Consider the following 13,610-nt stretch of genomic DNA (forward strand, 5'->3'; position numbering starts at 1 on the left):
GGCACTGCAGTGCCAGGGGTGCGTTGTCACCCTGGGCCGCACTATCCTAATTTCAGTAAGTTTCTGTTTGGTTGTATCAGTTTCAGTTTGATTTTGATACAGTGCCCCACTTGGGGCTGTTTCATCATTATTATTTTTGACTTCTGCTTTTATGAACAAGCCAAGGAAGTTTTACTCTGTTTAATCCCCCTGCTGTTCCTGTCCTGGGATTGTTTAATGGGGATGATGTCGAGGTTACTTTAATTTCAGTTTGTTTTCATTGGAGAGAGCTTTGCTTTTCATTTTCTCTGCATTTAAAAGTTTGGGGGTGGGGGTGGTTAAGATATCTGGTCAGCATGGATGAGTTGTACCGAAGGGTCTGGTTCAGTGCTGTACATCCCAATGATTTTATAATGTTATGGGACCTGGGTTCAAATCCCAGCATAGCAGATGGTGGAGTGTGAATTCAATAAAATGCGTCTCAGTGGTCAGCACTGCTGCCTCACAGCACCAGGGTCCCAGGTTCGATTCCAGCCTCGGGTGACTGCCTGTGTGGAGTTTGTACATTCTCTCCGTGTCTGCGTGGGTTTCCTCCGGGTGATCCGGTTTCCTCCCACAGTCCAAAGATGTGCAGGTCAGGGTGAATTGGCCACACTAAATTGCCCCATAGTGTTAGGTGCATTAGTCAGAGGGAAATGGGTCTGGGTGGGTTACTCTTCAGAGGGTCAGTGTGGACTTGTTGGATCGAAGGGCCTGTTTCCACACTGTAGGGAATCTTATCTAATCTGCAATGAAAGAGTCTAATGATGACCAGGAACTGATTGTTGGGAAAACCCATTTAGCTCATTAAAGTCCTTTAGGGAAGGAAACTGGTCTACATGTGACTCCAGACCTCTAGCAGTGTGGTTGACTCTTAACTGTCCTCTGGAGCAATAAATAAAGAATGAATAAACTTTGTGAATAAATTTTGCACAATCACTCAATTAGCAAAAGTATTTATTTTTGTGTAAACATTGATACTTTGCTCGTGATATCACAGCTTATATTACAACACAGCATCCAACTGGGGGAGCTGAATGATTTATATAGCCGTGGGCCTGCAGCATTTGTAGTTTTCTTGACAATGCAGTCTACTTTTCACTTTGGAGTTCACGTACTGTCCTCTTGTCCCGATAGGAGTGAGAGTGAAAACAGAGCCCAGAGTGATGCCAAGTCCCGGGAGCAATCAAGGCTCTGTGTTGATGTAGCTCTCATTTGGTCCTGCTGTTTAAATGAGCACCATTGACCGGGTGTGCCTCACCGCAGTTAAGGGTCGGAGTCAAAAAGGGTCAGCTGAACTGTCAGGCCCACGATATTATTTAGTTACCCCCTGCAGGTGAGGATGGGATTAGACTTTGCAACGATGCCTACCCCAGCAGAATAACTAACTCAGTAGGCTCAACTGTGTCAGGCTTTTGCCCGAAACGTCGATTTCGAAGCTCCTTGGATGCTGCCTGAACTTCTGTGCTCTTCCAGCACCACTGATCCAGAATCAACTGTGTCAATGGCCATTCAAGAAAAGCCCTGGGCCTGAAATACCTAGAGACATCTTCAGGATAGAAAGATAGGTTTAGAGGGGTCAACGCTAAAGGGTGCAGCAATAATTTGACTACCATTAGATGACACATTTCTACGTTGGAACCAAATCTGAATTCTGCAATTGGTGCAAGCTTATTGAAGGATAGTTACAGCCTGGATAAGCATTAAATAGGAGTCCAATAACACTGTCAGTACATACAAAACAGGATCTATATTCAATTGGTATGCCAGACACAAAAATAAGATCTTCCTGCAATATATTTTATAATGTCTAGAAAACCTTGCTTCCTAATGTCATGATTTCACAGTTTGCAGAGTTAGGTGTTTGCATTGTGAATGTTACACTTACAATAAACACTGTGCCATGTCAACATTACAGTCTGACAGTCGCACCATTGCCTTGAGTCTCCACTGTCTGACTTGTACAAAAACTCCTCCGCTCCACAGTAGTGTATACTCCAAATTATCGTCAGTCTTTTTTCTTTTGAAGTATAGCTTGAAATATAAATTTAAAGCGCTATAGAAAAATAAATACAGTGTGTTTGACTGGTCAGTGAATTACATGGGGGTGTTATCTAACCCCGCTTCACACATAGTAGTGTTAAAAATAAGCAAAATAACAAGTCACGGTGATTTTGGTGGTGGATAAGTCGCTCAGTTGTGAGCGATAAACCCATTTCACATGGACACATTAAGTTTTGATTCCTTGTATAACAGCGTAACTCGATTAGTGTTATGTGAAAATACTGTGGTGTGCAATTCACATTGGCTTTTTAAATGATGTTGGAGTTTGCTCTCCGAAATCCAATCATCTGTTCTTATTAATAATGGCCAAGTAGTTTGCCTGAACTCTCTCCAACCACAATACAAAGCCTGCCCTACCAGTGTGATTGAAGACGATCCCAGGTATTCCCAACATCGGGGTCAGATGGAGTTCAGGAATCCCCCTACACTGCCCCAGTTGGATCCTTAGAACTGCACAACCCTGAACTCCGAACACTTGTCCTAAGGGTATTCACTGGTGGTCAACTGTGGGGCAGCGTTCTGCTGTGGGTTTAGACCTGTCTCAGGTCTACCAAGAGTGATCTCCAGCCGACTCCACTACAGACAACTGGAAACATCTGATTGGCTGGTCAGGTCGGCTGATGACAAGCTCTCAATGTCCAGCAACAACTTGTTCTGCTCGATCCAGACAATCTTCTGCTGTTCCTGGAGGATGCTGGTCTTCACGAACTTGATGAGCTCCTCGACGCTGGTCCATGCGTTGGGCTCCACAGTGGCAGAGAGGCATGGCACGGTCTCTAAGTGCTTCTGCTCAATGCGGTACAGCTTGAGGAACTCATCGTCGCTGCTGCAGGACTTTGGAGCCAGTTTCCTGAAGAAAAGACAAAGCGTTCTCAATCACTCTGGAGCACCTATCTAAATGTTTCTCAGCTTGATTCTTTCAGGTGTATCTGGGAGGTGGGCACTGACGGGGTGAGAGCAGGAGTGGCCTCGATCTTGGTTGGGGTAGCTGGGCAGGACACCTGTTATTGGCCTCAGTGTTCTTATATTAAAAGAGAGAAGGAACTGGTGAGTAAACCAACGTTCCTGCTTTTCGCCAACATCTAGCCACATCCTCTGAGGAACGCAGGCTTTGGATGAAGAAGAGGGTACACTCCACTAGGAAGTCCTCTCGGCCTTGCCGCCAACTCGTAAGAAACAGGATGAAAATCGCAAATAAAAAGTGCGAGGGAAACTCAATGGGTCTGGCATCTTCTGTGGAGACAGAAACGGAGTTAATATTTCGAGTCCAGTATGACTCTGGTGTTCCAAACTGGACCTGAAATATTAACCCTGTTTCTCTCTCTCTCTCTCTCTCCGCAGATGCTGGTCCACCTGCTGAGTTTCTCCAGCACTTTGGAGATGCTGGGAATCCAAAATAAAAATAAAAGTGAAGAGTCACTTGAGCGAGGCATTCAGAGATTCCCCCCAAGCTGTGGGATTGTTTTTGGGAGGGTGGGTTTTATCCCTCCCAAGATCCTCCCACAATCTCCTAGTGTCCTCCTGCAATCTCCCAGGGTCCTGCCAAAATCTCCCAAGGTCTTCCCACAATCTCCCAGGATTTCTCACAACTTCCCAGCGTCCTCCCACAAATTCCCAGGATCCTCCCGGAACCTCCCAGGATCCTCCTACAATCTCCCAGCATCCCCCCGCACACCTCCCAGGATCCTCCTACAATCTCCCAGAGTCCTCTTGCAATCTCCCAGGGTCCTGGTCAGGGCAGCTGACCCTTTCTGAGGCAGTGCTGTCATCTACAAAGCCTCTCCCAGAAAGCCAGTCTCTGCAGCTAACTCCAGGCAAGCCACTGTCATCAGTACAAGCAACACTGGCATGTTGAACTTTATCAACTAGTGTACCGCACGCCAGGGGTGGTGGGTCGGAGATCAGGCTCGGCTATTATTTTGAAACTCTCCTTCACATGAAGCCAATTGTAAAGACACTCCACGGACCCTTTTCTGCCCCCTCACCTGCCGAGATTAGTGCCCGGACACAAGTCCTTTGCCCTCAGATATCACATCCAAGTGGTTGCTAAGGAGGTTCCTTATCAATTTTTTAAAAAATTCATTCACCACATGAGGCATCACTCGGCAGGTTGGCATTTATTGCCCATCCCTAATTACCCAAGGGGCACATTGCTGGAGTCGCACATGGGCCAGACTGGGTAAAGACTGCACATTTCCTCCCCAAAAGGGCTTTTGTGAATCAGAAGGTTTTTTTTGTTTTAACAATTGTGTCATGATTATCATTAGACTCTTAATTCCAGATTTTGTTTAATGATTGAATTCAAATTCAATGTGGGCGGCACGGTGGCACAGTGGTTAGCACTGCTGCCTCACAGCGCCAGAGACCCGGGTTCAATTCCCACCTCAGGCGACTGACTGTGTGGAGTTTGCACGTTCTCCCCGTGTCTGCGTGGATTTCTCCCGGGTGCTCCGGTTTCCTCCCACAATCCAAAAGATGTGCAGGTCAGGTGAATTGGCCATGCTAAATTTCCCGTAGTGTTAGGTAAGTGGTAAATGTAGGGGTAGGGGTATGGGTGGGTTGCGCTTCGGCGGGGCGGTGTGGACTTGTTGGGCCGAAGGGCCTGTTTCCACACTGTAAGTAATCTAATCTAATCTTTGCTAAAATTCCACTCATCACTGACCAATAAGGAGCGCCCCCCTCTTTTCAAAATGCCTTGCGTATCGTCTACAGCTGCCATCGTCTCGTAGCACAAAGGTACACGAGAAGGAAAAGCCAAGTCCCACACCGAAATTTGTTGAGGTCCCAAAAATTTAACTCAGGATGAACAGCCGTACTTAGGTCGAAATATTGTGGTGGCCGGTAGAGGCAAGTGAGATCTGATCAGATACCTCCGCTTGGGCTAGAGGTCACCCTGGAGATGTACCTGTCTCCTTCCACATTCCATTCCATTTGCACACTGGACCTTACTGAACAAATCCCCCCTCCTCCCACCTTCCCAGTGACTCCCTCATTGCCTTGGCTAGAATGTTACCTTAATTTCTTGATGTTTTTTGTGGTCACTTTGATATGTATAATGATTGTGTAGATCTTCTCCGTAATTAGGTCCTTAGCAGAGTGCACTCCTATTGGCAGCAGACCGTGTCGGTCCTAGGGAAAGAAACACAGTCAGACCATGGGGAAGTACAGGCCACTTATATCCCACTTGGTTAGGGGTAGACTACTGTTGTTCAGAAGGGGATACACTTCCAATCCCACCCTTAATCCTTTTAGAATCAGAAAATGGCGGGCATTCAGCCCTCCACCTGTGCACCAATCACTCCAATCTCCATAAGACCTTCCAATAGTTTCCTTTTTAATGTGTTTGTGTCAAATTTACCCTGCCTTCTCTTGTACTCTTCAGCCATCAACCTTCCTTCAGCCATCAACCCTCCTCCGCTTACAGTTCCCAATTATTCTTCATTTAAACTAGTTTCCTAATCAACTTGTTCAGAGATGTTATTACACACCCCTGGTGTATGTGAGACTTGAACCTGCAACTCCCGGTCCAGGGATAGGAACACTATGCCACAAGAGGACCTGTCCCTTTGTACTCATTTTTCTTTATTATTCAGAGATGTTATTACACACCTTTGGAGCAGGTGGGACTTGAACCTCGGTCTCCTCGCAACCTTTCAGCTCAGCACCATCCCCATGACCTGTCCTACCTGCCTATTTTTGTTTCCACCTATATATTCCCCCTCCTCTCTGACTTCTCACCTCCATCCCCACCCCCATCCACCCATTGTACTCTTTGCTACCTTCCCCCACCCTCCCCCCCAACCTATCACCTCCATCCCCACCCTCACTCACCTATTGTACTCTATGTTACTTTCTCCCCACTCCCACCCCCCTCTCATTTATCTCTCCACTCTGCAGGCACCCTGCCTCTATTCCTGATGAAGGGCGTTTGCCCGAAATGTCGATTTTCCTGCTCCTCGGATGCTGCCTGATCTGCTGTGCTTTTCCAGCACCATTCTAATCTAGACTCTGGTTTCCAGCATCTGCAGTCCTTGTTTTTAGACCTGGGTCTCCTGGCCCAGGGGTAGGGACACTACCATTATGCCACAAGAGGACCTGTCCCGCTACTCATTTTTCTTTATTATTCAGAGATGTTATTACACACCTCTGGAGCAGGTGGGATTTGAACCTAGGTCTCCTGGTCCAGGGCAGGGACACTACCACTGTGCCACAGAAGGACCTGAGCTTTCTTAATACGAAAATGTTGATTTTTATTTTGGTTGCAATAGTTTGGAATAAACTGTTTGTGAGGATTAGAGCACTCCATGTTACAGGTGAATATAGAACAAACAATACCCAGAATAATTCTGCTTTATTCTCTGATGGGATGTGGCAAGCCCAGCTTTTAATGCCCATTTCTAATTCCCCTTTTTTGAAATGATGCCATCCTTGCGGTGAAGTCCTATCCACAGTGTTTCTGATTGGACTTTGCTTTACTGGGACAATTCTGATAACATTGATACAATTCAGTAGGCCATTTCAGAGGGTCAGCCATGTTGCTGTGGGTGATTTACAATTCAATAGGCCATTTCAGAGGGTCAACCATGTTGCTATGGGCGATATACAATTCAATAGGCCATTTCAGAGGGTCAACTATGATGCTATGGGTCATATACAATTAAGTAGGCAATTTCAGAGGGTCAACCATGTTGCTATGGGTGATATACAACTCAATAGGCCATTTCAGAGGGTCAACCATGTTGCTATGGGCGATATACAATTCAATAGGCCATTTCAGAGGGCCAACCATGATGCTATGGAGCATATACAATTAAGTAGGCAATTTCAGAGGGTCAACCATGTTGCTATGGGTGATATAAACTCAATAGGCCATTTCAGAGGGTCAACCATGTTGCTATGGGCGATATACAATTCAATAGGCCATTTCAGAGGGCCAACCATGATGCTATGGAGCATATACAATTAAGTAGGCAATTTCAGAGGGTCAACCATGTTGCTATGGGTGATATACAACTCAATAGGCCATTTCAGAGGGTCAACCATGTTGCTATGGGTATTGAAGGTCAAACCAGATAAGAAGGACAGATTTCTTTCTGTTAAAAACCTTGGTGAATCAGATGGGTTTTTGTGGTGATCCAATCGTTTATTAAGATCATACTTTTGTAATTTAAGATTAATTTAATTAAATTTAAATCTACCTCAATTACCATAGTGAAATTTGAGCTCATCTCCAAAGGGTCATTCCAGGTCCATTAGCCCAGTCAACTTAGCACTGTGCTATCATTTCCTCTTGGCCAATATAGATATTTTTGAGTCAAACTGATCATAAACATTATGGCACAACTCTGGAGCAGGTGGGACTTGAACCTGGGTGTCTTGGCTCAGAGATAGGGACAGTACCACAACATCACATGGTTAGGTGAATTGGCCATGCTAAATTGCCCATAGTGTTAGGTGAAGGGATAAATGTAGGGGAATGGGTCTGGGTGGGTTGCGTGTTGGTGTGGACTTGTTGGGCCGAAGGGCCTGTTTCCACACTGTAAGTAATCTAATCACAAGTCTCTGCCTTCCTGGTGTACACTGCATACACAGTGGAGACAGAGATGGATAGATATGGGTCATACAATGCAATTCACATTCATTGTGGCTGAGTCTCAATGAGAAGTGCACTTGCCTCAGAGTGAGAGGTTGCAGATTCAAATACCACTCCAGAGACTTTAGCACCAAACCCCGGGTTCGAATCCCGCCACGGCGGATGGTGGAATTTGAATTCAATAAAAACTTGGAATTAAATACCTAATAGTAACCATGTCAGGAAAAGCCCATCTGGTTCACAAACAGGGAAGGAAACTGCCATCCTTACCCGGTCAGGCCTACTCCAGACCCACAGCAACGTGGTTGACTCTCAACTGCCTTCTGGGCAATTAGGGATGGGCAATAAATGCTGGCCTGACCAGTGATGCCCACGTTCTGTGAATGAATAAGATAAAAACAAAACCGAGGCTGACACTTTCAGGGCAGTACCGAGTGGATGCTGCATTGTCACGGGTGCTGTCTTTCAGATGAACTGTTGGCCCTTTTTGTGCTCTCATAAAATCTCCTTATCTAAGTGCTTTTAAATGTTGTAATTGTACCCATGTCCACCATTTCCTTGGGAAGCTCATTCCACACGTGGATCACTCTATGTGTAAAAATGTTTTTTTTAAATCTGTCTCCTCTCAACTTAAAAAAATAAGCCCCCTTGTTTTAAACCCCGCCCCCCCCCCATCCTAGGCAAAAGCCACCTGCCATTCACCTTATCTATGCCCCTCAGGAGTGTATAAACCTTAGCGAGTTTTGAGAAGATTTGTAGCTCAAGTTGAGGTTCTGGCTGTACACTTGTTCACTTTCTGAACCTTCCAGCTCAGCGAGTCAATCTACATCCATTTTCTCAACCTCTAGAAGGTCACCCCTCACTCTTCTCTGCTGCAGTGAAAAAATTCTCAGCCTCTCCCTGTAACTCAAACCTTTAAGAGTTTGAGGTTAGGCTTGTCTATAAACATGCTGGCCCTCAATATTCACAAAGCAAAATTACAGGATAATTCTCCATGCTTCTCATCTCCAACAGAGGGAGAGGAAAGAGCTAGAGGGTCAATTAGCTGGACAGCTAGCTTGCATTGCAACAGTGGTGGGTTCAATTCCTGCATTGGCTGAGGTCACCATGAAGGTCATTCCTTCTGAACTTCTTCTCTCGTCTGAGGCATGGTGACCCTCAGGTTAGATGTACCACCAGCTATCTCTCTGTCTCTAATGAAAGAATGGACTTTATTAGAGGAGCACAGTGTTAGCAGAACACAACTGGTGACAATCCCACAACCCTTTGCATTTTGTGTTCAGAACAAAGTGAATATCATTGGGTGCATCATCTCAACTCCAAATGCTCTGTCCCAATCATTAAAAGACACAGAACCATGAAATCACCACAGACTTTCACCACAGACAGTACAAGGATGAGGCTAATGAGCCCTCCAGTGTTAAAGTACAGCTGTACCTTGGCTATAACATCTCTGATAGTTTCAAGTGTAATGCACTCGAATGTGGTCTGATTCCTGATCTTCTGTAGAGAGAACCTTGTCTTTGTCTTCAGCTGCTCTTCAGTGACAATTTCTGGAAAAGAAAGTATTTGATTGTTTTGATGTTGATTTGATTTATTATTGTCACATAGAGGTCTACAGCAGGGAAACAGGGCCTTTAGCCCAACTGTCCATGCGCTCATTTTCATGACCCTCTCTCACTAATGTCCTCACATACAGATGAGGAAGGGACAGCACATCCATCCTAAGACAAGCCAAACAGACACACACGCACGAGAATTCCTAGAAGCATGGCATTCCAGCCGGAACTTTATCAACAAACACATCAAGTTAGACCCCATCTACCACCCCCTGAGAAAAGGAACAATTCACCATAGGAAATGACATCACACCAGGAAATGACATCACCAACCCAAAGAAGCCCAAACATATAAATAGAAAGCAGGAATCATCAGCAGTGCTTCATCCAGAGGCTCACTGATGATGTTATCTAGTAGGGAAACGAAACGTCTGGAAATGAACCTTCCAGCTCAGCAAGCAAACCTACATGCACCTGTCTAAATATTTCATAAATAATAAAACTGTACTCACCTCCACCACTACCTCTGGAAGCCCATTCCCGATACACTTCACCCTCTGTGTGGAAAAAATTGTCCCTCTGGACCCTTCTGTATCTCTCCCCTCTCACCTTAAACCCATACGCTCTAGTTTTAGAGGCATCTAACATCGTGAAAAGCCATCGCTATCTATCTTATCTACACCCCTCATGACTGTATAGACCTCTATAAGATCACTCTTCAGTCTCCTACGCTCCGAGGAAACATGTCCCAGACTCTCCTTATAACTCAATCCTTCCAGTCCAGACAGTATCCTAGGAAATCTTTTGTGCACTCTTTCCAGTTCAATAATATCCTTAATACAGCGAAAAGTGCATGCTATCCAGCCAAATCATATCTTACATAAGTCCATTTGCAGTCCTCACTTTCCCCTATAAGTACATCAGAGTAAATGGAATGGAATGTGGAGTATAGCATTACAGCTACAGATAAAGTCCAGAGAAAGATCAACTCTAATATATGAGAAGTCTGTTCATAAGTCCGAATACAGTGGGGAAGAAGCTGTTCTTGAATCTGTTTGTACGTGTTTTCAAACTTTTGTATCATCTGCCTGTCAGACGTATAACTGGGGTGAGAGGGGTCTTTGAAACAGAATGATCAAAAGGATCTCTCACATCAATCCACTGAGTTTGAGGTTGGATAAAATCAAACTCAGCTTCAGTCGGGGATCTGTTGATTGGATTCTCTCTCTGTATCAGGTTACAGGAACAGAAGGAGGCCATTGGAAAAGCATCATTAAATTGCCCCTCAAGCCTGTTCTGCTATGCATGGAAAATCGACAGTCCAATTCCACATCCCCATCTTTACCCCCCTTAAAAATCTCTGGTTCACAAAATCCATCAATCGCAGATTTAAAGATAACAATCAGTCCAGCATCAGTCAGCACTAATGGAGGAGAATTCCAAAGCTCTCGCATCGTTTTTCAGTAGAATTCTTAATTTCACTCCTGAGGGTCTGGCTATAGAGTCAAAGAGATATGCCCCACGGAAACAGACTCTTCGATCCAACTCGTCCATGCTGACCAGATATCCTAACCTAATCTCATCCCATTTGCCAACATTTGACCCAAATCGCTCTGAACTCTTCCCATTCATGTACCTGTCCAAATGTATTTCAAATATTGTAATTGTACCAGCCTCCACCACTCCCTCTGGCAGCTCATTCCATACATGCACCCTGCTCTGTGTGAAAAAGTTGCCCCTCAGGTCCCTTCTAAATATTTCCCCTCTCACCTTAAACCTATGCCCTCTAGAGCTGGCCACCCATGCCCTTGGAAAAAGACTTTGGCTTAGCTATGCACCACACAATTTTTTAAACATCTATAAAGGTCAGCCCTCAGCCTCTGACACTTCAGGAAGAAAAACAGTCCCAGCCTATTCAGCCTCTCCCTGTAGGTCAAACCCTCCAGTTCCAGCAACATCCTCGTAAATCATTTCTAGGTTAACAACAGCCTTAGTTTTGTTTTAATTTTGACCCTTGTCCCAGACTTCTAACCAGCGAGAGCAGTTTCTCTCAATCAATCCTGACTGTTTCCCTTAATATCTTGAAAATTCAGATCAAATCGACATTCTAGGGAACACAACTTAATCTCTCATCGCAGCTCAATCCCGAGAGTTCAGGTATTGTTCCGGTAAATCTCTGCTGCACTCCCTTCAGTTCCACTTCTAATGCACAATCTTTAGCACATGATCTGAGCTGACTGCAGTGCGTTATGGAGGGAGTGCTGCATTGTGGATGGTGAGAGATTAACCAACACACTGGAAGCCCATTTGAGTGGTGTGAATGGGATTATTTCAGAGACGAGGAGAAGGGTCCCCTCTGGTGATCTGGGCCAATATTTATCCCTAAAATTAGATTATCTGGTCAATATCGAATTGCTGTTTATGACATAGAGTCATAGAGATGTACAGCAAGGAAACAGACCAAACAGTCCAACTTGTCCATGCTGATTAGATACCCTAATCCAATCTAGTCCCACTTGCCAGTACCTGACCCATATCCCTCTAAACCCTTCCTATTCATATACCCATCCAGATGCCTTTTAAACATTGTATTGTACCAGCCTCCACCACTTCCTCCGGCAGCTTATTCCATACACGCACCACCCTCTGTGTGAAAAAGTTGCCCCTTAGGTCTCTTTTATATCTTTCTCCTCTCACCCTAAACCTATGCTCTCCAGTCTGGACTCCCCCACCCCAGAGAAGAGACTTTGTCTATTTATCTTATCCATGCCCCTTATGATTTTATAAACCTCTATAAGGTCATCCCTCGGCCTCCAACGCTCCAGGGAAAACAGCCCCAGCCTGTTCAGCCTCTCCCTGTAGCTCAAACCCTCCAACCCTGGCAACATCCTTGTAAATCTTTTCTGAACTCTTTCAAGTTTCACAACATCCTTCCCATAGGAAGGAGACCAGAATTGCACGCAATATTCCAAAAGTGGCCTAACCAATGTCCTGTACAGCTGCAACACAACCTCCCAACTCCTACACCATTGCTCTGACCAAGAAAGGAAAGCATACTGTTCTTCACTATCCTATCTACCTACGACTCTACATTCAAGGAGCTATGAACCTGCACTCCAAGGTCTCTTTGTTCAGCAACACTCCCTAAGACTTTACCATTAAGTGTGTAAGTCCTGCTAAGATTTGCTTTCCCAAAATGCAGCACCTCGCATTTATCTGAATTAAACTCCATCTGCCACTCCTCAGCCCATTCTGCACAGTTTGACACTCACATTTCCAACACAGCAACACTTTAAAAGCAACTGGCAGTTGTGGTGGACCAGGTCAGACTCCCCTTAAAACATGTTAATAAAGTAACCCAGACCCTAACTTTGCTAGTTTGTTTTAAGCAGGTGTAAAAGTGGATATTCCAGGAGTGATGCAGCTGGTCAAACCACTCAAGTTTTAAACAAAACAGAATTTATTTAAAGAGGAGAAAGTGAGGACTGCAGATGCTGGAGATCAGAGCTGAAAATGTGTTGCTGGAAAAGCGCAGCAGGTCAGGCAGCATCCAAGGAGCAGGAGAATCGATGTTTCGGGCATGAGCCCTTCTTCAGGAATGAAGAAGGGCTCATGCCCGAAACGTCGATTCTCCTGTTCCTTGGATGCTGCCTGACCTGCTGCGCTTTTCCAGCAACACATTTTCAGAATTTATTTACAGACTACCGATCGCAACAGGAACAAAAGAGAATACAACGTCGAATAACATAACCTTTCTGAAAACCCAACCGACTCTATTGCAATTTAATGATGCTTTTCCAATTTCCTGCAACATCCCCATAAACACATCCCTTGGCTAAAAAGATAAATTCAAACCCAGGTTCTTACCAGAGAGATGCAGGAGAGAGAGAATCAGCATGGAACCTCTTTTCACTGTAGTTGGTCCCCAGCTAAAAACTAATCCAAACAGGACAAAACCCCTAAACTGGGATATCTGGTCACTCCCCTTTCATTGTTAAAGTGTTTTAACAATTAATCTAAAAGCCATTTTTCCTGATTGTTGCCTTAGGCAGTATCTGTTAGCCATTAGCAAAGTGGCCTTAGCCTAGACAAATCGGAACCTCTGTCTTTTACAACCCCTTTTGAAAAAGAAAACACAAGACACTATAACCTTGTTAAAGGAGCAGCATTGTCACACAGTGAAGCAATTTGCAACATCCTGAAGTCATGAAAGGCACCACAGGAGTGCAACTACCTCCCTTGCTAGAGTGTCGAACAACAACTTATATTTCAATTGCACTGAATACAATGTCACAAAGCATTCTGCAAAACAAAGACACCCAGCCACACCAGGAGATATGAGGCTTCAAACTCCCTCCAGCCTTACCCAATGTCCA

The 13,610-nt window shown here is 44.9% G+C and overlaps 1 protein-coding gene across 1 annotated transcript in view; it reads right to left on the reverse strand.

Annotated features, from left to right (window-relative positions):
* Nucleotides 1-958: 958 nt before the first annotated feature.
* LOC122542252 (caspase recruitment domain-containing protein 11-like) overlaps nt 959-13,610 on the reverse strand; it is a 128,793-nt gene continuing 116,141 nt past the window's right edge. Inside the window, exons 21-23 of the mRNA XM_043679794.2 lie at nt 9,113-9,228; nt 5,096-5,211; nt 959-2,932 (exon numbers count right to left, since the gene is read on the reverse strand). Coding sequence (XP_043535729.2) covers nt 2,659-2,932; nt 5,096-5,211; nt 9,113-9,228 — 506 coding nt within the window. The 3' untranslated portion in view covers nt 959-2,658. The remainder of the gene's footprint in view (nt 2,933-5,095; nt 5,212-9,112; nt 9,229-13,610) is intronic.

The sequence above is a fragment of the Chiloscyllium plagiosum genome, unplaced genomic scaffold, assembly GCF_037043375.1.
Source record: "Chiloscyllium plagiosum isolate Xiang-an unplaced genomic scaffold, Cpla_swu_hap1 HiC_scaffold_33, whole genome shotgun sequence".
Lineage (NCBI taxonomy): Eukaryota > Metazoa > Chordata > Chondrichthyes > Orectolobiformes > Hemiscylliidae > Chiloscyllium > Chiloscyllium plagiosum.